General features: G+C 39.8%; 3 protein-coding genes across 12 annotated transcripts in view; 1 reads left to right on the top strand and 2 right to left on the bottom strand.

Moving 5' to 3' along the window:
* Positions 1-22,774, top strand: part of LOC105222374 (protein abrupt) — a 385,492-nt gene that overhangs the window by 77,196 nt on the left and 285,522 nt on the right. The window lies entirely within an intron of this gene.
* Positions 9,996-11,201, bottom strand: LOC125775371 (uncharacterized). The gene has a single exon (XM_049445895.1). The coding sequence runs from the start codon at positions 11,199-11,201 to the stop codon at positions 9,996-9,998; it is 1,206 nt and encodes a 401-aa protein (XP_049301852.1).
* LOC125775370 (uncharacterized) lies at positions 17,695-20,840 on the bottom strand. The gene has a single exon (XM_049445894.1). It carries the CDS (start codon positions 20,335-20,337, stop codon positions 19,132-19,134), a length of 1,206 nt encoding a protein of 401 aa, XP_049301851.1. The 5' UTR covers positions 20,338-20,840; the 3' UTR covers positions 17,695-19,131.

Genomic DNA, 22,774 nt, shown 5'->3' with positions numbered 1-22,774 from the left:
CATCAGTAAATGTTATCATAATATGCTGCATTATATCCACCTATGTGCATCGATCCTTCAGAGGATGGAGTCATGTGTAGAAGTTCACGCAAATGAGGAAAGTTCTCTGATCGCCATTCACTTGGGAGTGGCCAGAAACGATTCTTTTACATATGACTCAAGCAGCTCACGACTTCCGGTCTTTGACCAAGTATCCTCAGTATCCTCTGGGTAGCCTATGAGCATCCGTTCGAAGGCGAGCTAAAGTGAGAAGACGAAACATCCCCTGCATAGGGTTGTGCGCTGGGTTTGGGACCCGCCACGTAAAAAAACGTCCCCAATGAAAAACCACCAACAGCCTCGGACGAGAGACCCCCCTTTTGATGACGACCATGGCAAACGAATTAAGGACTATGATTTGAGGGCATGCACCTGGAGTGTCCGATCCCGTAATTGGGAAGGTGCCGCTGCCCAGCTGGTTGATGTCCTCGTGAAAATAAAGGCTGACATCACCGCCGTCCAAGAAATGCGATGGACGGGACAAGGATAGATACGAGTAGGTTCTTGTGACATTTACTACAGTGGCCATATAAAGGAGCGCAAGTTTGGTGTTGGGTTCGTGGTGGGAGAGAGACTCCGTCGCCGAGTACTATCATTCACTCCGGAGAATGAACGTCTAGCCGCAATCCGCATCAATGGGAGGTTCTTCAACATATCGCTGATTTGCGCCCACGCCCCGACGGAAGAGAAGAACGATGTGACCAAAGATGCCTATTATGAGTGCTTGCAGCGCACTCATGAGAGATGCCGCCGCAACGATGTTAAAATCGTGCTTGGCGACTTCCACGCCAGGGTAGGCAAAGAAGGTATCTTTGGCATTCTTCTTCTTAATTGGCGTAGACACCGCTTACGCGATTATAGCCGAGTTAACAACCGCGCGCCAGTCGTTTGGCTTTCTTTGGCATTACGGTCGGTAAATTCAGCCTCCACGAGGAAACATCCCCAAATGAGTTGAGGCTGAACGACTTCTCTGGGGCCCGAAATATGGTTATCTGTAGTACTAGATTCCAGCATAAGAAGATACATCAAGCTACCTGGCTGTCTCCGGATCGAAAAACCACCAACCAGATCGATCATGTTGTGATAGACGGAAGACACGTCTCCAGTGTTTTAGATGTGCGTGCGCTCCGAGGTTCTAACATCGACTCGGACCACTATCTTGTTGCAGCCAAGATTCGCACTCGCCTCTATGCAGCAAAAAACGCACGCCAACAAACACAAGGAAGGTTCGACGTGAAGAAGCTGCAATCACAACAGACAGCCGAACGATTTTCTACTTGGCTTGCACTCCTGCTCTCTGACAACAACTCGGTATAAGGGAACTGTGGGACGCATCTCAAACTCCTTACGTACAGCTGCAAGCGAAACTATTGGTTTTCGGAAAGTGCAAAAGAACAGCTGGTACGACGAGGAGTGCCGTGTCGCAGCGGAGAGAAAACAGGCTGCCTACCTCGCAACGTTACGATCGACCACAATACGTGCGGGATGGGATAGATACCGAGAGTTGAAGACGGAAGCGAGACGCGCTTGCAGACAGAAAAAGAAAGACACCAAAATGCATGAATATGAAAAGCTTGACAAACTGACCGACAGGGGTAATGCTCGAAAATTCTACGAAAAGATGCGGCGACTTACAGAAGGTTTCAAAACCGGAGCATACTCTTGTAGAACCCCTCAAGGTGATCTAGCCACCGATGTCCAGATCATACTTAAAGTATGGAGGGATCACTTCTCCAGCCTGCTGAATGGCAGTGAATACACAACACCAGGAGAAGCCGAACCCGATACCCCAATCGATGACGATGGAGCAGACGTTCCATTGCCCGACCATGAAGAAGTTCGAATAGCAATTGCCCGCCTGAAGAAATATCAAAGCGGCAGGAGCCGCTGGATTGCCGGCCGAGCTATTCAAACACCGCGTCGAAGAGCTTTTAAGGTGCATGCATCAGCTTATTTGCAAAATATGGTCGGACGAAAGTATGCCCAACGATTGGAATTTAAGTGTGCTATGCCCAATCCATAAAAAAGGAGACCCCACAATCTGCGCCAACTACCGTGGGATTAGCCTCCTCAACATCGCATATAAGGTTCTGTCGAGCGTATTGTGTGAAAGATTAAAACCCACCGTCAACAAACTGATTGGACCTTATCAGTGTGGCTTTAGACCTGGTAAATCAACAACCGACCAGATATTCACCATGCGCCAAATCTTGGAAAAGACCCGTGAAAGGAGAATCGACACACACCACCTCTTCGTCGATTTCGAAGCTGCTTTCGACAGCACGAAAAGGAGCTGCCTTTATGCCGCGATGTCTGAATTTGGTATCCTCGCAGAACTAATAAGGCTGTGTAAACTTAGGTTTAGCAGCACCAAAAGCTCCGTCAGGATTGGGAAGCACCTTTCCGAGCCGTTCGATACCAAACGAGATTTCAGACAAGGCGATTCTCTATCATGCGACTTCTTCAATCTGCTGCTGGAGAAAATTATTCGAGCTGCAGAACTTAATCGAGCAGGTACAATCTTTTATAAGAGTGTACTGCTGCTGGCGTATGCCGATGATATTGATATCATCGGGCTCAACACCCGCGCCGTTAGTTCTGCTTTCTCCAGACTGAACAAGGAAGCAACGCAAGTGGGTCTGGCGGTAAACGAGGGCAAGACGAAATATCTCCTGTCATCAAAAAAACAGTCGTCGCACTCGCGACTTGGCTTTCACGTCACTGTTGATAGTCATAACTTTGAAGTTGTAGATAATTTTATCTATTTAGGAACCAGCATTAACACCTTCAACAATGTCAGCCTGGAAATCCAACGCAGGATTACTCTTGCCAACAGGTGCTACTTCGGACTGAGTAGGCAATTGAAAAGTAAAGTCCTCTCTCGACGAACAAAAGTCAAACTCTATGAGTCGCTCATAATTCGTGTCCTGCTATATGGTGCAGAGGCTTGGACGATGACAACAACCGATGAGTCGACGTTGCGAGTTTTCGAGAGAAAAGTTCTGCGAAAGATTTATGGTCCTTTGCGCGTTGGCCACGGCGAATATCGCATTCGATGGAAAGATGAGCTGTACGAGATATATTGACATAGTTCAGCGAATTAAAAGACAGCGGCTACGCTGGCTAGGTCATGTTGTCCGGATGGATGAAAACACTCCAGCTCTGAAAGTATTCGACGCAGTACCCGCCGCGGGAAGCAGAGGAAAAGGAAGCACCTTTCCGCTCCGTTTAAAGGGCCAAGTGGAGAAGGACCTGACTTCGCGTTGCGCCACTTCTCAATCGGCCAATTCTGGTGTCCTTTGGCGAATTTATGACGTCTTGCTACGTGATTTTTTTTTTAATAACGGTACTTTTCGAGGACTACGGATGTATAAATTATGTTCATGTAGAAGTCTTCTTACTGCATGAACACCGCAGGCCAAGTTAAGTTCTTTCCGAATCTCCATAGCTGACATTTTAGGTCGAATCTTCGCACATCTTACAATTATTCCTGTAAAATTCTCAGAAAGAATCCGTCTTGCGCCAATTTTTTCGTCTTTTTTTATAAATAAATGCATTGCGAATTGTTGGAGCATAACACCGTACAAGTCTTTCCACTCCGTTGTAGGATTTACCGTTGTTTATGACATATTGAATCCATTCTCGTTTTTCTTCACTACAGAGTTTCCCGCGGCCTAATAAAAGGGGCAAAGTCATATTTTTTTTTGCTTTTTGCATTCAATAATAAATAAAAGGTTAGGAAACTTACTTTTTGTTTGATAAAATTAATTTTGTTTAGTAAAAATGATCTGTTTGTAATCAGCTCACCGTTCACTACTATTCTATTGCTCGCTAATAAAAACAGATATCCCAATAAAATTGGCTCTAAAAAAGTAAACGGTAAGTATTTCACACTTATTGTTGTGAACAACAGGACCGTTATACTTCAAAGAATATAACTAAAATAATGATCGACGGCTATATTAAGTATAAAATATACAAAATTTTAAGCAAAACTCTTTTGGCCAGTAGGCACTACTATTTCAATTCTCGCAACTGTATATATATATACAATGATCGGGATAACGAGACAAGATGAAATCCGAATTTCTATTTGTCCGTCCGACTGTGCAAGGGGAAGCATGTGTAGAAATTAAAATTAAGATTACCTGGTGCACACGTTCCTTGACCACATAAGACGGCTGGTATTGCAGATGATTGGAATGGGACATTGCCACACCTACAAATCGCAATTAATTGAAAACGTATAAATCGCATTAGGGAAGGGCATCTCTTGCTTGTGATACTTTGAAAATAAATAAAAATGTCATTTTTAAGTCCAAGTTAATATAAAAAGGCTTTGTAGGAGCTATCATCGTTAAGTGAAATTACATTTCTAGGGACCTGATAAATAAATTTCAATTAAATTTGACACCTAACATTATCATGGTATTCTTATGTCACAGTGCAAAAAAGGGCGCAATCTATCAAAAGTTACGCCTACTTCATATACACAACTTTAAATTCCAACTGATTCTTTTACTTTCCAGTATACAACATAAATCAATCGGGCCAATACTTCCCTTACATCTAATCTAAAGATCTAAAGAAAGACAGGTGTAAAAAAAATGGCGCATCCTGGTGACATTGATCTTGACTCTCCTGGTGGTCTGAAAAAAAAAATCAAAAGAAATTCTTAATCAGGAAGGTGTTATAGTCTCTACCTCATGAAATACGAAAAAAAAAATTTTGAAAAATGGCGACTGCCTGAAAATAAAAATCATTTTTTATCATTTAAAGATAAAGGATTATATAAAGAAGGTTCACACAAAATTTCAAGTAAATCGGTTGTATAGAACTTGAGATAATGCCGGTAGGAAAAAGTAGTTTCGAGAAAAACGCGTTTAAAAAAGTGAGTCTACCTACCGGGCTAGGTACTGCGTCACTAAAGTAATTGAGCTCTTAAAATAATTTTAATTTTTAAAAAGTCCTTTGGAGGATATGTTCTTAACGGTCTAAACTTTAAATATATGAAAAAAAAATCAAATTTTTCAAAATTCTAGAGTAGAATATCCCCCTAATTTATAAAAAGCAAATAATTTTATGAAACTTTAATATTTATATATACATTGTACACATTATAAACAATGATGCAATTTCGTCAATAATATGCCCAGTCACCACCGGCGTCAATAATTGCCTGGCATCTCCGAGGCATGCTTTCCACTAATTCGACGGCGTATTCTAGTGGCAACGATCTCCAGATCCGACGTATTTCGTAAGACAATTGCTTCGAAGTGTATGTGCGTCTTCCACGAAGCTTCTGTTTAATATATGGTTCGGTGAGGACTGAACGTTGCCATATAGAACATTCATCAGTAAAAATGACATTCTTTTTTCATCTTGTTTATTCACTTTTTCTATCGAACCACGTTCTGCTAAATCATCGACATTTTTAGACACTATATTGGGTTTTCAAAAAAGCCTTGCGGAATTTTTTTTGAATCAATTCGTGTGGCACCCATACATCCAGCTTCTTAGTGACTCCAAGCTTCTTCAAATGGTTTATAACGGTTTGATGACTACTATGCCGGTCTCTTTCGACCAATTCAGCGATTTTATCGCAATTTTCGAAGACAGGCCTTCCGGAGCGTGGCACATCTTCGACCACCTCTACACCAGAACGAAAACGTTGAAACCATCGTTGTGCGGTGGAAATGGAAACTGTATCGGGTCCGTAAACTGCACAAATTCTATTGGCGGCTTGAGATGCATTTTTGTCTTTATCGTAATAGTACTGTAAAATATGCCGTATTTTCTCTTTATTTTGCTGCATGTTTTCGACGCTATAGCTCGCGAACGACTTAAAAGAAACGACAATCAATCAAACACGTGTTAGCGCGTGAAATGAGCTTTCCAAAAAGGTATAGCATGACCCGATGCGACGAATAAAACTAGAACTACGCGCTTTCAGCGCCAACTAGCGAAAATACCGCAAGATTTTTTTGACAACCCAATATATCGCTGTATCCACTTCTGTACAAATGCCTTCGACTTTCTTATATATTTAGCAGCCGCTGATTGCGACATTTTGGGACCTTTCGGGTAGATGCAAAGGAACACAGCCTCGTAGCGCAACGCGTACTTAGAACTCATGGCGTTTGACGTGATTCTCTTTCAAAAGATCAACGACAGCTGAACCTTTGTTGACAATAAATAAAGGACAAAGCTTCCCTCCATCGGCTCGCGAAGGAATTAGAGCGAAATCTTTCATTAACTGTCGGTAAAGTCGACCACGTTTTTACTTAACAGACTGTATGTTATTCTCTGACTTCACCCGAAATCTTTGGTAGTTCTTGTGTATATCCGATTTTTTAATTTTGTTGTATGGGATTTATGCCGGCAATGGTGACATTATTTAATTTTTTGTAATCTATTACTAGTAGATATTTCTTTTCGCCGGAGACGTCTAATTTTTTAGGGACAACCCACACAGTTATGTAAGGGTTGGATTTAACGACAACTATAATTAGGATCTTCTGTAAAGATTTCAGTCTAGGTAGGATCTTATAGGATATTACATATAAATGATCAGCATGTCCGTTCATCTGTATATACGCGAACTGAAATTTTGCACACGACATTTTCTCCTCAAGCTGGTCAATTGTCGAAACCATCGATATCGGACCAATACGGCATAAAGCTGCCATAAAAACTGAACAACAGGAAAACTTGTATGAAAACTTTTAAATTTAACGAGATATATTTTCGAAAAGTTTTTGTATTTGTGAAGGGTATTAAGCCTCCGTTCAACCGACGTCAACGTTATTTTTCCTTGTTTTTAGTTGATCTTGAATATATAAGGTTTTTTTTTTATCTTCCGTTCATAGTTTTGAATTCTGTGTAGTATAGAAAGAAAGAAATAAAGGAATGAAACGTTAACATCTGTTTAGTCGAGTTGGTTATATTCCGATTATTCTTCGAGCAAAATTTCCTTATAAATCTTTACATTCGAGCACGCTATAAAAATTTGTCAGAAATAATCTTCCTGGGAACAATATCATTGAATGATCGAACTTGTTCGCACAAACACAGCCAATATAAAAATGTTTCTATCTTTCGCGAACAAAACGTCTCCAATTCGCTCGAAACGAACACAATCCTCGAACAAATTCGCCTCTTGAATTTAAAAATTTATTCAAATTATTATTATGTTATCACACATTGTAATCAAACACTAAAGATTTGTGGACAATTACAACACTATTTTGAAGTCGATGAAGCTATAAGCTTCAATTCGAAGTATATTTCGCTGAATCTGTTGAGCCGAGTTGAGTTAACTTTTAAAAGCCTGGCGAACTCCAGGAAACAACCACAACTTTTGTAAAATTTTCGAGTATGAACATTTATTTTTAAATATTATCTTTTAGCTCAGTCGCCACCTGTGTTTGAGCTTTGCAGTCATTTACAATTTGACTTGAGTGAGAGTGCATTGAAAAAATTATTTCAAGGAAATTTTGTATTTTCAAGTGACTGTTGTGAAAGTAATGATAATTAACTAGTGCTGAAAATTTGGAATTTTCATCAGTATTACAACTTAATTTGATGTAAGTGTTGATAAAAAGTTTACAAATTTAAATTTAATGAAATAAACATTAAATGGTCTCTAACCATCAGGTACTCATCAGACAAGTAGATTTTATTACTTTCATATGCATATGATAAAGTGGTTATTCAAGGTATAAAAACGCATAATTTGTTTTTGCCAATATAGAATGTCACAGAGCAGTCATCGTTTTATTGATCAGGAAGATCTCCAAACATTCGTTAATGATAATGATTGGTCGAATAGTGACTATGAAACTGATTTTTCGGACGACGACAGCATCGCTGACCCACCCTTGGAGCTACACATTGTTCTTGATGTGCGATGATTTATGCTTTTGCTACAATTTTCAAATTTACTAGGGAAACAAAGATTATCCACTTGAAAATGAGCCGTTTGAGCCGCACTATGCCACGTTTCGTCAATCTTAGTATTTTTTCGACTACTGCTACACTAGGCTCCTATTTTGGCTTCTTTGCAGACTCAAGGAATTTACGCATTGGGAACAGTTCGACGAAACAGAGTTCCTGACTGTAAACTGCCAGTGAAAATGCAAAATCGGGCTGACACGAGAATGTAGCTTCATTTTACGGGATTGATGTTTCCACAGTCTTCTGGAATGACTTAAAAGTGGTAAACATGGTTTCAACATTAGCTGGCATAAAGCCATGCAAATGCAATGTAGGAGCAACGCCCGACCACTCTCCAGCTCTTGAAAGGTTCAATAAAAGAAAACAGTGCGTCGAAAAAGTGCCATGTCCAAATGTTATACACGAATACAATAAGTACATGGGCGGTGTGAATTTTACAAATTCATTGTTAGGACGAAGCCAAATCCGCATCAGAACCAGGCGATTAATACTATATCATACGCTTGATATGGCAATGATTAATTCGTGGATCCTATATAAACATCATTATTCCGTAACAGCGCAAATAAACGTTGAACTTGCTTCATATGCGAAGTTGCCGAAGTCTTAATGTGAAATGGAACCCTGTTACAAAGAAAACGAGCCGGAAGTAGCATTGAAAATCAGGTTTCTCCGAAACGATCTCGCCCTAACAGTGCCCCTCTACCGCCCCGTTATACAAGTCTAAGGTTAGAGAATATTGGACATTTTCCTAAGTTTATAGATGATGGAAAATCAAGATGCAAACATCCAAATTGTTCATTCAAGTTTGTAACCGACCATTATAATACATATCAAAATTTTAAATGAATCAAAGTTATCAGCCTTTGTACATTAAACTCACCTTATAGGCCACTCACAATTATTGTTATCAAGAAAAATGCACTGAATTTCGAAAATCGTTATAAACTTTTTATTTCCTTCAAATTCACTTAAGGGTATTATTATAAAATGAATTTCAATTTACTAAACAGTAGTTTTAAAACCGTTAAATATATATTATATATATATACACAATGATGAAAGTTATTATGAAAATTTGTTTAATATTAAGTGAAAACTTTATAAAAATATAGATGTGGGTAGCGAACGGGAACCGGGATGCTGCGATAAGCGATGCTGCGTGATCGACGTCGTATCAACGAAAGGTGCGCGAGGTGCTTTCTCTACTCCTTTTGTTCTAATTAGACGGCAGTAAGTCATCGCGTTTGGGTGCATATGCGTGTATGTGTGTTAATGTGTGGTGTTCTCTCGCGTGATGAGGTGAATAGTCGATTCGGTGTGATGAATTGATGCAGATGTGATGCGACGTCGCTACTCATTTAGCCATCCCGGCCCCCCCTAGGCGAGTATTTAGCCTAGAAGCCGCTGTAGCTGCTGTAGCGTAGCTACAACGCTGCTGAGACCTGTTGACCGGCGGGATTGTGGCCTAAGCTGATGGCGTCGCCTTGAGGTTGCCCGGTTTTGGCGCCAGGGACGGGATTCTGCTGGAGAGGGTCCGCGCCGGCGGTATGCCGTCACAGGAGTCCTTTGAGAACGCCTGACGTTACCACTGGTGTGAGGAGCCGGTGGGCGTCCGGAGTCGCGTCTGGTAGAGCGGTACAGCATGCGGTACATACATGTTAAGTCTTTTGTGTCATTTATGTTATTCGAGGTTTCGATTTGGTAAGCGGTTTATATGTTTTATCGATTTATTGATTTATTAATATTGCGGTTTCGGTTTTACGTTTCTTTATCTTCGGCGGTTGGTAGAAAGCATAATTTGACGGGCGGTCTGGTTAGCGTTCCGGTTTGAATGCGGAGATCAACTACTCGAACATGACCGTCGGAACCGTAATGAAGTTGTTTTATGCGGCCGAGTCGCCATTCCGTAGGAGGGAGACAATCATCTTGTATAAGGACGCAGTCTCTAAGCTTTGGCGCCTTTTCTTGAGTTTTCCACCGGTATTCTTGTGAAAGTCCTATATGTAGTCTTCCTTCCATCGGCGGCTGAAGTCATGATGGAGAATTTTAATTCGTTCCCATCTGTTTAATATGGATAGTGACTCCACGCCTGGCTCAGGTATGGCCAGAATGGGTGCTCCTTTTAGAAAATGCCCTGGGGTTAAAGCTGTGAAATCGGAGGGATCTTGCGAGAGTGGTGAGATAGGTCTGGAGTTTAATACGGCTTCGATACGAGTGAGTAATGTAGTAAACTCTTCATAATTGAATTTATGGTTACCAGCCGTTTTCTTTAAATGGGACTTAAAGCTCTTTACTGCTGATTCCCAGAGTCCGCCCATGTGAGGCGAACATGGGGGTATGAATTGCCAATCGATCCCTTGGGATGCATATTTTTTGACAATTTCGGGGGATACTTCTTTCATGAATTGTAAAAACTCTTTTTCCGTGGCTCTTTGAGCTCCGACAAAGTTTTTTCCATTGTCGCTCATAATTTTTAAAGGAATTCCGCGCCGTCCGACAAAGCGGGCAAATGCTGCAAGAAAAGCCGCAGTAGTCAGATCCGAACATAGCTCGAGGTGCACTGCCTTTGTTGTAAAACATACAAAGACAGTCACATACGCTTTTCTAAATGAGGAAGATCTTAGCATTGAGGCCTTTATCTGGAAAGGTCCAGCAAAATCAACCCCAGTGATGGTAAAGGGTAAAGCATAGTTGCAGCGTTCAGGTGGTAGGGCTGCCATGATCTGCGTACGCATCTTGTGCTTGTAGATAGTACACTGTTTACACATGAAAATGGTTCTTTTAATTTGTGGCTTTAGTTGCGGTATATAGAACTCTTGTCGGACCATTTGTTGCATCAAGCGATGCTCACCATGCAGTGTAAGCTGGTGGAGATATATTAGAAATAAGTAGGTAAAACGGGATTTCTCTGGGATAATGATGGGATGTCGTTCATTGTAACTAAGGCTGGAGTTGGCGAGTCGTCCATTTGCCCGTAGTAATCCCTTAGTGTCCAGGAATGGGTTCAACACGAGAAGTGAGCTTCCCTTTTCGAGAGGTCGCTTTTCAAGCAACTTTGATTTCTCTTTGCTGAAGTAGCGAGTTTGTGTATACAAGATTAGACTGACCTTGGCATGTTGCAAGTCGGAATATGTCAGTGGTATATAGGGATCGTTTGATATTCTTTTCACCTTTTGTTTAAGTTTATGGATGAATTTGTGCATATAAGCGACTACCCTTAGTGCTCGAGGAAATGAGGAAAATCTTTGGAGAATATCATCCTCTTCTGGAGTGATATGAAAATTTGCTATTTTCCGACTTTCCGGAGGTATGATATTCCGAGCAGGAGACTTTGGCCAGAATTCTTGCGATTCTGTTAGCCATGTGGGACCGTTCCACCAGAGTGTAGTGCTGGTGAGGTGAAGTGGTTTGCAACCTCTTGTCCCCAGATCCGCTGGGTTATCTGCACTTGCAACATGTTGCCATTTTGCTGAGCCAACTAAGTCTAAGATTTGTGATATGCGATTCGATACATATGTCTTCCAAGTATAGGGTGGTTTTTCCAACCATGCTAGATCTATTTCTGAGTCTGACCAGAGTTACATTTTGTGATCGTTTAATTTTAGATGGGTTTGAACTATTGAAATTAATTTTGCTAACAGAAGAGCACCATTTAGTTCAAGCCGTAGCAGGCTTAGTGTCTTCAAAGGTGCAACTTTGGCTTTGGCTACCAAAAGATGTGAAGTTATTTTGCTATCATACTATGTGCGTATGTAGACTGTTGCGCAATAGGGGTGAAATTTACCCATCGAGGGATTCGAATTTCTGATATAGTATGTGGGTTGTTAGCAAATTGAACCCATTTTGTTAATCTTACAGGTTTTACCTGTTCATCCCATTCAGTGCCATCTTGCCACAGTTCTTGAATGAGAATTTTAGCTTGAATCATTATTGTCGAAAGCCATCCTGCGGGGTCGAAAAGTTTTGCCACCGAGAAAAGGATTTGTCGTTTTGTAATGGCGGACATTGCAGATATTGACTCAATTGTATATGAGAATTGATCTGTTATCGCATTCCATTGAATCCCTAATGTTTTTGTTGTACTAGCTTTTTCGAATTTAAGGAAGTCAGTATCTAGTAAGTCTTCCTTTCTTATATCTTTGAATATTTCGGGATGATTTGAGGTTATTTTCTTTAGGGGAAAACCTGCTGAATTTAGTGCTTTGATCACTTGAGATAATGATTCACACGCTATTGGTATACTGTGGCTACCTGATAAAATGTCATCCACATATGTTTGAGTTTGCAACACAGAAGTTGCTAAAGGTAAATTTGTTTCACAAGTTTTTGCAACTTCATGTAACGTCCTAATGGCTAAATAGGGTGCGCAGTTGATGTCAAAGGTAACTGTTTTAAGTTTGTAGTCGCTAATTGGACTATTAATTGAATTGCGGAAGACTATGCGTTGGAAATCCTGGTCATCTTCATGCACCAGAATTTGCCTATACATTTTCTCAACATCCCCGTTAAAAACGTATTTAAACATGCGCCAATTTAGTATTAGCAACATGAGATCAGGTTGTAATGTTGGCCCTGTGTATAATACATCATTGAGTGATTTGCCTGAGCTCGTACACTTTGAGGCATTGAACACCACTCGTACTTTTGTTGTGATTTTTTCTGGTCTTATTACCCCATGATGTGGAAGGTAAAAAGATAAATATCTACCTTTGGATATCTTTTCATATGATACAGTTTCTTCCATATGATTGAGGTCAAGATATTCCTCCATCACATTATCATATGCTGATTTTAGCTCATTTTTCTTCGTCAGGCTTTTTTCCATGCTTAGGAATTGCTGGACTGCTGAGATTCTAGAGTGACCTAGAGCTATAGTTTCTGGAAAGGTGGATTTGAATGGCAGTCGCACAACATAACGACCATGCTCGTTTCTTGTTGTTGTGGACTGGTAATAGGCTTCGCATGCCTGGTCTTCTTCTGAAAGTTTGGTACCCCAGATTACCAAACTTTCAGAAGAAGACCAGGCATGCGAAGCCTATTACCAGTCCACAACAACAAGAAACGAGCATGGTCGTTATGTTGTGCGACTTCTTCCACTTCCCAGAATTTTTTAAGTTGTGAAAGAATTTATTTTTTCAGTGACTTGGTCACTTATAATCCACCCAAAGATTGTATTTTGGGCTAACAATTTATTGGAGATTTTCTCTATACCTTCAAGAATTATTTGAGGTATTAAGTCACTGCCTAATAATATGTCGATTTGTGATGGGGTATGACAGTTGCGATCTGCTAATTTGAGATGTGAGCATTTTTCCCAGTGTATTTTATTTACTTCATAGCTTGGAAGCAAATTTGTAAGTTGCGGTAGAACGATGGCTTGTGCATCTATTCGTGTATCCGTATTTGGAGAAACTATGGTGATTGGGCATATTTTATTAGAATTTTGAATAATTCTTCCGCCCATTCCCGAAATTTGAAAATTGGAATGTTTTATTGGCAATTTTAGCCGATTTTGAACCTTTGATGATATGAAGGATCTTTGAGAGCCTTGATCTATTAACGCTCTTAGTTTGAATAAATCACCTTTATGTTCAATGGTGATGACCGCAGTGGGTAAAAGGATTTTGCTTTCATTTTCTGAATGAAGCGCTTGAATTTTTGCTGCTTTAGAGCAACATGGTTGTTCTTCCCTTTTTTCGGGATTTGAGGTTTCGGGATTACTTGATGTAGTTGTAGCGACTAACCCCGTGGTTTTTTTAAATGGATTTTTCTTCACATTTTGAAAATTGGTAACATGAAGCAGTGAGTGATGTCTTCGTTGACAGTATACACAATTGAATTTGCTTTCACAGTCTTTTGTCATATGAGAATTCGATAGACAATTTATGCAAAGTTTGTGTTGACGGACTAGATTGTTTCTATCTGAAACGGATAATTTTTTGAATCTCTCGCAAGATCTTAATTTATGACCTCCCTTACAGAGTTCACACAGTGATTGCCATTGACTACTTTGATTTGACACGAATGTGTGACTTTTATTGACGTGTCTATTACGAGTATATTTTATGTTATTACTGGCTTGGGGTTTGAACAAGTTTTTACTTGACTCATTTTGATGACTTTTTGGCTTTATAGTTTTTTTGTCTATTCGCTCAGCTATCTCGTATTGAGCAGTGAGGAATGTTTTCATCTGTTGCCCGGTGGGCATTATTTTCCTTTCCACTAGTGATTGTTCCCATCGTAGTAACGCAGCATCAGGCAGTGTTTCTGCGCAAATGGTTACTATAATAGGGTCCCACGATTCTGTGGATACATTTTGTGTTTTTAACACTGATAGACAATTTGTCACTGTGGAGTGTAAGTTTTGAAATTCCTGGCTAGTTTCTTGTTGGATTTTTGGCAAATGCAATAAAGTTTTTATTGGGTTTTCTATCATAACCCTTTCATTTTCGTACCTTTCAACAAGTGCTTCCCAAGCCAGTTTAAAATTTTCGTAATTTAAAGCGAATTGCTTGACGATACTGCCTGCTTTGTGCTTCTGAAAGTTTAGGATGGTTTATATAAACAGCAGTGAACATGTCCCGGAAGGACGGCCACTGGTCATAACATCCATTGAAAACTTCAGTATTACAAGCTGGTACCTTTAGGTACATGCCTTTATCTAGGTCTTCTTTTTGTGTTGTAACTACTCTGGGAGGGGGAGTAGTGGCTCTACTTGGCCTTACTAAACTTATTTGTTCAGTTATCATTCCCTTTGTCAACTCGTACTGATCTCGGCAGTTATCACACTTGGCTGTCGCCGAAGCTTTTGTGTTTTCTGGGAGTTCTGCGTCGTCAGTATCTAGTACTGTATCGTACGCTGCCAGAAGGCGTGCCCATAGGTTGTTAACACTTTCTAATTTTATATTTAAAACTGATTCCGTAATGTCAGTAATAGGGGAAGCTTGAAACCGTGTGCAATGTCTTATAAAGCTATCGCTTTCAGTGATAAATTTCGATATTATATGATCTTTTGATCTCTTTTGCTTTGTACCGTGCTTAGAGCGTGTAGCTTCTGCAGGTGTGCTTTGTTTATCGTCGTCAGCCATTTTTGGAATGGTAAGAAACTGACCTGATTTAGATTCTTTTGAATCTGTGCTCATTTAGAATAAATAAGAATTTAGAATTAAAATTAAAATCGCTGTATCCACTTCTGTACAAATGCCTTCGACTTTCTTATATATTTAGCAGCCGCTGATTGCGACATTTTGGGACCTTTCGGGTAGATGCAAAGGAACACAGCCTCGTAGCGCAACGCGTACTTAGAACTCATGGCGTTTGACGTGATTCTCTTTCAAAAGATCAACGACAGCTGAACCTTTGTTGACAATAAATAAAGGACAAAGCTTCCCTCCATCGGCTCGCGAAGGAATTAGAGCGAAATCTTTCATTAACTGTCGGTAAAGTCGACCACGTTTTTACTTAACAGACTGTATGTTATTCTCTGACTTCACCCGAAATCTTTGGTAGTTCTTGTGTATATCCGTATTTTTTAATTTTGTTGTATGGGATTTATGCCGGCAATGGTGACATTATTTAATTTTTTGTAATCTATTACTAGTAGATATTTCTTTTCGCCGGAGACGTCTAATTTTTTAGGGACAACCCACACAGTTATGTAAGGTTTGGATTTAACGACAACTATAATTAGGATCTTCTGTAAAGATTTCAGTCTAGGTAGGATCTTATAGGATATTACATATAAATGATCAGCATGTCCGTTCATCTGTATATACGCGAACTGAAATTTTGCACACGACATTTTCTCCTCAAGCTGGTCAATTGTCGAAACCATCGATATCGGACCAATACGGCATAAAGCTGCCATAAAAACTGAACAACAGGAAAACTTGTATGAAAACTTTTAAATTTAACGAGATATATTTTCGAAAAGTTTTTGTATTTGTGAAGGGTATTAAGCCTCCGTTCAACCGACGTCAACGTTATTTTTCCTTGTTTTTAGTTGATCTTGAATATATAAGGTTTTTTTTTATCTTCCGTTCATAGTTTTGAATTCTGTGTAGTATAGAAAGAAAGAAATAAAGGAATGAAACGTTAACATCTGTTTAGTCGAGTTGGTTATATTCCGATTATTCTTCGAGCAAAATTTCCTTATAAATCTTTACATTCGAGCACGCTATAAAAATTTGTCAGAAATAATCTTCCTGGGAACAATATCATTGAATGATCGAACTTGTTCGCACAAACACAGCCAATATAAAAATGTTTCTATCTTTCGCGAACAAAACGTCTCCAATTCGCTCGAAACGAACACAATCCTCGAACAAATTCGCCTCTTGAATTTAAAAATTTATTCAAATTATTATTATGTTATCACACATTGTAATCAAACACTAAAGATTTGTGGACAATTACAACACTATTTTGAAGTCGATGAAGCTATAAGCTTCAATTCGAAGTATATTTCGCTGAATCTGTTGAGCCGAGTTGAGTTAACTTTTAAAAGCCTGGCGAACTCCAGGAAACAACCACAACTTTTGTAAAATTTTCGAGTATGAACATTTATTTTTAAATATTATCTTTTAGCTCAGTCGCCACCTGTGTTTGAGCTTTGCAGTCATTTACAATTTGACTTGAGTGAGAGTGCATTGAAAAAATTATTTCAAGGAAATTTTGTATTTTCAAGTGACTGTTGTGAAAGTAATGATAATTAACTAGTGCTGAAAATTTGGAATTTTCATCAGTATTACAACTTAATTTGATGTAAGTGTTGATAAAAAGTTTACAAATTTAAATTTAATGAAATAAACATTAAATGGTCTCTAACCATCAGGTACTCATCAGACAAGTAGATTTTATTACTTTCATATGCATATGATAAAGTGGTTATTCAAGGTATAAAAACGCATAATTTGTTTTTGCCAATATAGAATGTCACAGAGCAGTCATCGTTTTATTGATCAGGAAGATCTCCAAACATTCGTTAATGATAATGATTGGTCGAATAGTGACTATGAAACTGATTTTTCGGACGACGACAGCATCGCTGACCCACCCTTGGAGCTACACATTGTTCTTGATGTGCGATGATTTATGCTTTTGCTACAATTTTCAAATTTACTAGGGAAACAAAGATTATCCACTTGAAAATGAGCCGTTTGAGCCGCACTATGCCACGTTTCGTCAATCTTAGTATTTTTTCGACTACTGCTACACTAGGCTCCTATTTTGGCTTCTTTGCAGACTCAAGGAATTTACGCATTGGGAACAGTTCGACGAAACAGAGTTCCTGACTGTAAACTGCCAGTGAAAATGCAAAATCGGGCTGACACGAGAATGTAGCTTCATTTTACGGGATTGATGTTTCCACAGTCTTCTGGAATGACTTAAAAGTGGTAAACATGGTTTCAACATTAGCTGGCATAAAGCCATGCAAATGCAATGTAGGAGCAACGCCCGACCACTCTCCAGCTCTTGAAAGGTTCAATAAAAGAAAACAGTGCGTCGAAAAAGTGCCATGTCCAAATGTTATACACGAATACAATAAGTACATGGGCGGTGTGAATTTTACAAATTCATTGTTAGGACGAAGCCAAATCCGCATCAGAACCAGGCGATTAATACTATATCATACGCTTGATATGGCAATGATTAATTCGTGGATCCTATATAAACATCATTATTCCGTAACAGCGCAAATAAACGTTGAACTTGCTTCATATGCGAAGTTGCCGAAGTCTTAATGTGAAATGGAACCCTGTTACAAAGAAAACGAGCCGGAAGTAGCATTGAAAATCAGGTTTCTCCGAAACGATCTCGCCCTAACAGTGCCCCTCTACCGCCCCGTTATACAAGTCTAAGGTTAGAGAATATTGGACATTTTCCTAAGTTTATAGATGATGGAAAATCAAGATGCAAACATCCAAATTGTTCATTCAAGTTTGTAACCGACCATTATAATACATATCAAAATTTTAAATGAATCAAAGTTATCAGCCTTTGTACATTAAACTCACCTTATAGGCCACTCACAATTATTGTTATCAAGAAAAATGCACTGAATTTCGAAAATCGTTATAAACTTTTTATTTCCTTCAAATTCACTTAAGGGTATTATTATAAAATGAATTTCAATTTACTAAACAGTAGTTTTAAAACCGTTAAATATATATTATATATATATACACAATGATGAAAGTTATTATGAAAATTTGTTTAATATTAAGTGAAAACTTTATAAAAATATAGATGTGGGTAGCGAACGGGAACCGGGATGCTGCGATAAGCGATGCTGCGTGATCGACGTCGTATCAACGAAAGGTGCGCGAGGTGCTTTCTCTACTCCTTTTGTTCTAATTAGACGGCAGTAAGTCATCGCGTTTGGGTGCATATGCGTGTATGTGTGTTAATGTGTGGTGTTCTCTCGCGTGATGAGGTGAATAGTCGATTCGGTGTGATGAATTGATGCAGATGTGATGCGACGTCGCTACTCATTTAGCCATCCCGGCCCCCCCTAGGCGAGTATTTAGCCTAGAAGCCGCTGTAGCTGCTGTAGCGTAGCTACAACGCTGCTGAGACCTGTTGACCGGCGGGATTGTGGCCTAAGCTGATGGCGTCGCCTTGAGGTTGCCCGGTTTTGGCGCCAGGGACGGGATTCTGCTGGAGAGGGTCCGCGCCGGCGGTATGCCGTCACAGGAGTCCTTTGAGAACGCCTGACGTTACCACTGGTGTGAGGAGCCGGTGGGCGTCCGGAGTCGCGTCTGGTAGAGCGGTACAGCATGCGGTACATACATGTTAAGTCTTTTGTGTCATTTATGTTATTCGAGGTTTCGATTTGGTAAGCGGTTTATATGTTTTATCGATTTATTGATTTATTAATATTGCGGTTTCGGTTTTACGTTTCTTTATCTTCGGCGGTTGGTAGAAAGCATAATTTGACGGGCGGTCTGGTTAGCGTTCCGGTTTGAATGCGGAGATCAACTACTCGAACATGACCGTCGGAACCGTAATGAAGTTGTTTTATGCGGCCGAGTCGCCATTCCGTAGGAGGGAGACAATCATCTTGTATAAGGACGCAGTCTCTAAGCTTTGGCGCCTTTTCTTGAGTTTTCCACCGGTATTCTTGTGAAAGTCCTATATGTAGTCTTCCTTCCATCGGCGGCTGAAGTCATGATGGAGAATTTTAATTCGTTCCCATCTGTTTAATATGGATAGTGACTCCACGCCTGGCTCAGGTATGGCCAGAATGGGTGCTCCTTTTAGAAAATGCCCTGGGGTTAAAGCTGTGAAATCGGAGGGATCTTGCGAGAGTGGTGAGATAGGTCTGGAGTTTAATACGGCTTCGATACGAGTGAGTAATGTAGTAAACTCTTCATAATTGAATTTATGGTTACCAGCCGTTTTCTTTAAATGGGACTTAAAGCTCTTTACTGCTGATTCCCAGAGTCCGCCCATGTGAGGCGAACATGGGGGTATGAATTGCCAATCGATCCCTTGGGATGCATATTTTTTGACAATTTCGGGGGATACTTCTTTCATGAATTGTAAAAACTCTTTTTCCGTGGCTCTTTGAGCTCCGACAAAGTTTTTTCCATTGTCGCTCATAATTTTTAAAGGAATTCCGCGCCGTCCGACAAAGCGGGCAAATGCTGCAAGAAAAGCCGCAGTAGTCAGATCCGAACATAGCTCGAGGTGCACTGCCTTTGTTGTAAAACATACAAAGACAGTCACATACGCTTTTCTAAATGAGGAAGATCTTAGCATTGAGGCCTTTATCTGGAAAGGTCCAGCAAAATCAACCCCAGTGATGGTAAAGGGTAAAGCATAGTTGCAGCGTTCAGGTGGTAGGGCTGCCATGATCTGCGTACGCATCTTGTGCTTGTAGATAGTACACTGTTTACACATGAAAATGGTTCTTTTAATTTGTGGCTTTAGTTGCGGTATATAGAACTCTTGTCGGACCATTTGTTGCATCAAGCGATGCTCACCATGCAGTGTAAGCTGGTGGAGATATATTAGAAATAAGTAGGTAAAACGGGATTTCTCTGGGATAATGATGGGATGTCGTTCATTGTAACTAAGGCTGGAGTTGGCGAGTCGTCCATTTGCCCGTAGTAATCCCTTAGTGTCCAGGAATGGGTTCAACACGAGAAGTGAGCTTCCCTTTTCGAGAGGTCGCTTTTCAAGCAACTTTGATTTCTCTTTGCTGAAGTAGCGAGTTTGTGTATACAAGATTAGACTGACCTTGGCATGTTGCAAGTCGGAATATGTCAGTGGTATATAGGGATCGTTTGATATTCTTTTCACCTTTTGTTTAAGTTTATGGATGAATTTGTGCATATAAGCGACTACCCTTAGTGCTCGAGGAAATGAGGAAAATCTTTGGAGAATATCATCCTCTTCTGGAGTGATATGAAAATTTGCTATTTTCCGACTTTCCGGAGGTATGATATTCCGAGCAGGAGACTTTGGCCAGAATTCTTGCGATTCTGTTAGCCATGTGGGACCGTTCCACCAGAGTGTAGTGCTGGTGAGGTGAAGTGGTTTGCAACCTCTTGTCCCCAGATCCGCTGGGTTATCTGCACTTGCAACATGTTGCCATTTTGCTGAGCCAACTAAGTCTAAGATTTGTGATATGCGATTCGATACATATGTCTTCCAAGTATAGGGTGGTTTTTCCAACCATGCTAGATCTATTTCTGAGTCTGACCAGAGTTACATTTTGTGATCGTTTAATTTTAGATGGGTTTGAACTATTGAAATTAATTTTGCTAACAGAAGAGCACCATTTAGTTCAAGCCGTAGCAGGCTTAGTGTCTTCAAAGGTGCAACTTTGGCTTTGGCTACCAAAAGATGTGAAGTTATTTTGCTATCATACTATGTGCGTATGTAGACTGTTGCGCAATAGGGGTGAAATTTACCCATCGAGGGATTCGAATTTCTGATATAGTATGTGGGTTGTTAGCAAATTGAACCCATTTTGTTAATCTTACAGGTTTTACCTGTTCATCCCATTCAGTGCCATCTTGCCACAGTTCTTGAATGAGAATTTTAGCTTGAATCATTATTGTCGAAAGCCATCCTGCGGGGTCGAAAAGTTTTGCCACCGAGAAAAGGATTTGTCGTTTTGTAATGGCGGACATTGCAGATATTGACTCAATTGTATATGAGAATTGATCTGTTATCGCATTCCATTGAATCCCTAATGTTTTTGTTGTACTAGCTTTTTCGAATTTAAGGAAGTCAGTATCTAGTAAGTCTTCCTTTCTTATATCTTTGAATATTTCGGGATGATTTGAGGTTATTTTCTTTAGGGGAAAACCTGCTGAATTTAGTGCTTTGATCACTTGAGATAATGATTCACACGCTATTGGTATACTGTGGCTACCTGATAAAATGTCATCCACATATGTTTGAGTTTGCAACACAGAAGTTGCTAAAGGTAAATTTGTTTCACAAGTTTTTGCAACTTCATGTAACGTCCTAATGGCTAAATAGGGTGCGCAGTTGATGTCAAAGGTAACTGTTTTAAGTTTGTAGTCGCTAATTGGACTATTAATTGAATTGCGGAAGACTATGCGTTGGAAATCCTGGTCATCTTCATGCACCAGAATTTGCCTATACATTTTCTCAACATCCCCGTTAAAAACGTATTTAAACATGCGCCAATTTAGTATTAGCAACATGAGATCAGGTTGTAATGTTGGCCCTGTGTATAATACATCATTGAGTGATTTGCCTGAGCTCGTACACTTTGAGGCATTGAACACCACTCGTACTTTTGTTGTGATTTTTTCTGGTCTTATTACCCCATGATGTGGAAGGTAAAAAGATAAATATCTACCTTTGGATATCTTTTCATATGATACAGTTTCTTCCATATGATTGAGGTCAAGATATTCCTCCATCACATTATCATATGCTGATTTTAGCTCATTTTTCTTCGTCAGGCTTTTTTCCATGCTTAGGAATTGCTGGACTGCTGAGATTCTAGAGTGACCTAGAGCTATAGTTTCTGGAAAGGTGGATTTGAATGGCAGTCGCACAACATAACGACCATGCTCGTTTCTTGTTGTTGTGGACTGGTAATAGGCTTCGCATGCCTGGTCTTCTTCTGAAAGTTTGGTAATCTGGGGTACTTCTTCCACTTCCCAGAATTTTTTAAGTTGTGAAAGAATTTATTTTTTCAGTGACTTGGCCACTTATAATCCACCCAAAGATTGTATTTTGGGCTAACAATTTATTGGAGATTTTCTCTATACCTTCAAGAATTATTTGAGGTATTAAGTCACTGCCTAATAATATGTCGATTTGTGATGGGGTATGACAGTTGCGATCTGCTAATTTGAGATGTGAGCATTTTTCCCAGTGTATTTTATTTACTTCATAGCTTGGAAGCAAATTTGTAAGTTGCGGTAGAACGATGGCTTGTGCATCTATTCGTGTATCCGTATTTGGAGAAACTATGGTGATTGGGCATATTTTATTAGAATTTTGAATAATTCTTCCGCCCATTCCCGAAATTTGAAAATTGGAATGTTTTATTGGCAATTTTAGCCGATTTTGAACCTTTGATGATATGAAGGATCTTTGAGAGCCTTGATCTATTAACGCTCTTAGTTTGAATAAATCACCTTTATGTTCAATGGTGATGACCGCAGTGGGTAAAAGGATTTTGCTTTCATTTTCTGAATGAAGCGCTTGAATTTTTGCTGCTTTAGAGCAACATGGTTGTTCTTCCCTTTTTTCGGGATTTGAGGTTTCGGGATTACTTGAT

Source organism: Bactrocera dorsalis, chromosome 1 (genome assembly GCF_023373825.1).
Source record: "Bactrocera dorsalis isolate Fly_Bdor chromosome 1, ASM2337382v1, whole genome shotgun sequence".
Classification (NCBI taxonomy): domain Eukaryota; kingdom Metazoa; phylum Arthropoda; class Insecta; order Diptera; family Tephritidae; genus Bactrocera; species Bactrocera dorsalis.
Note: the sequence above shows the minus strand (reverse complement) of the source record. Positions and strands in the feature narration are given on the sequence as shown.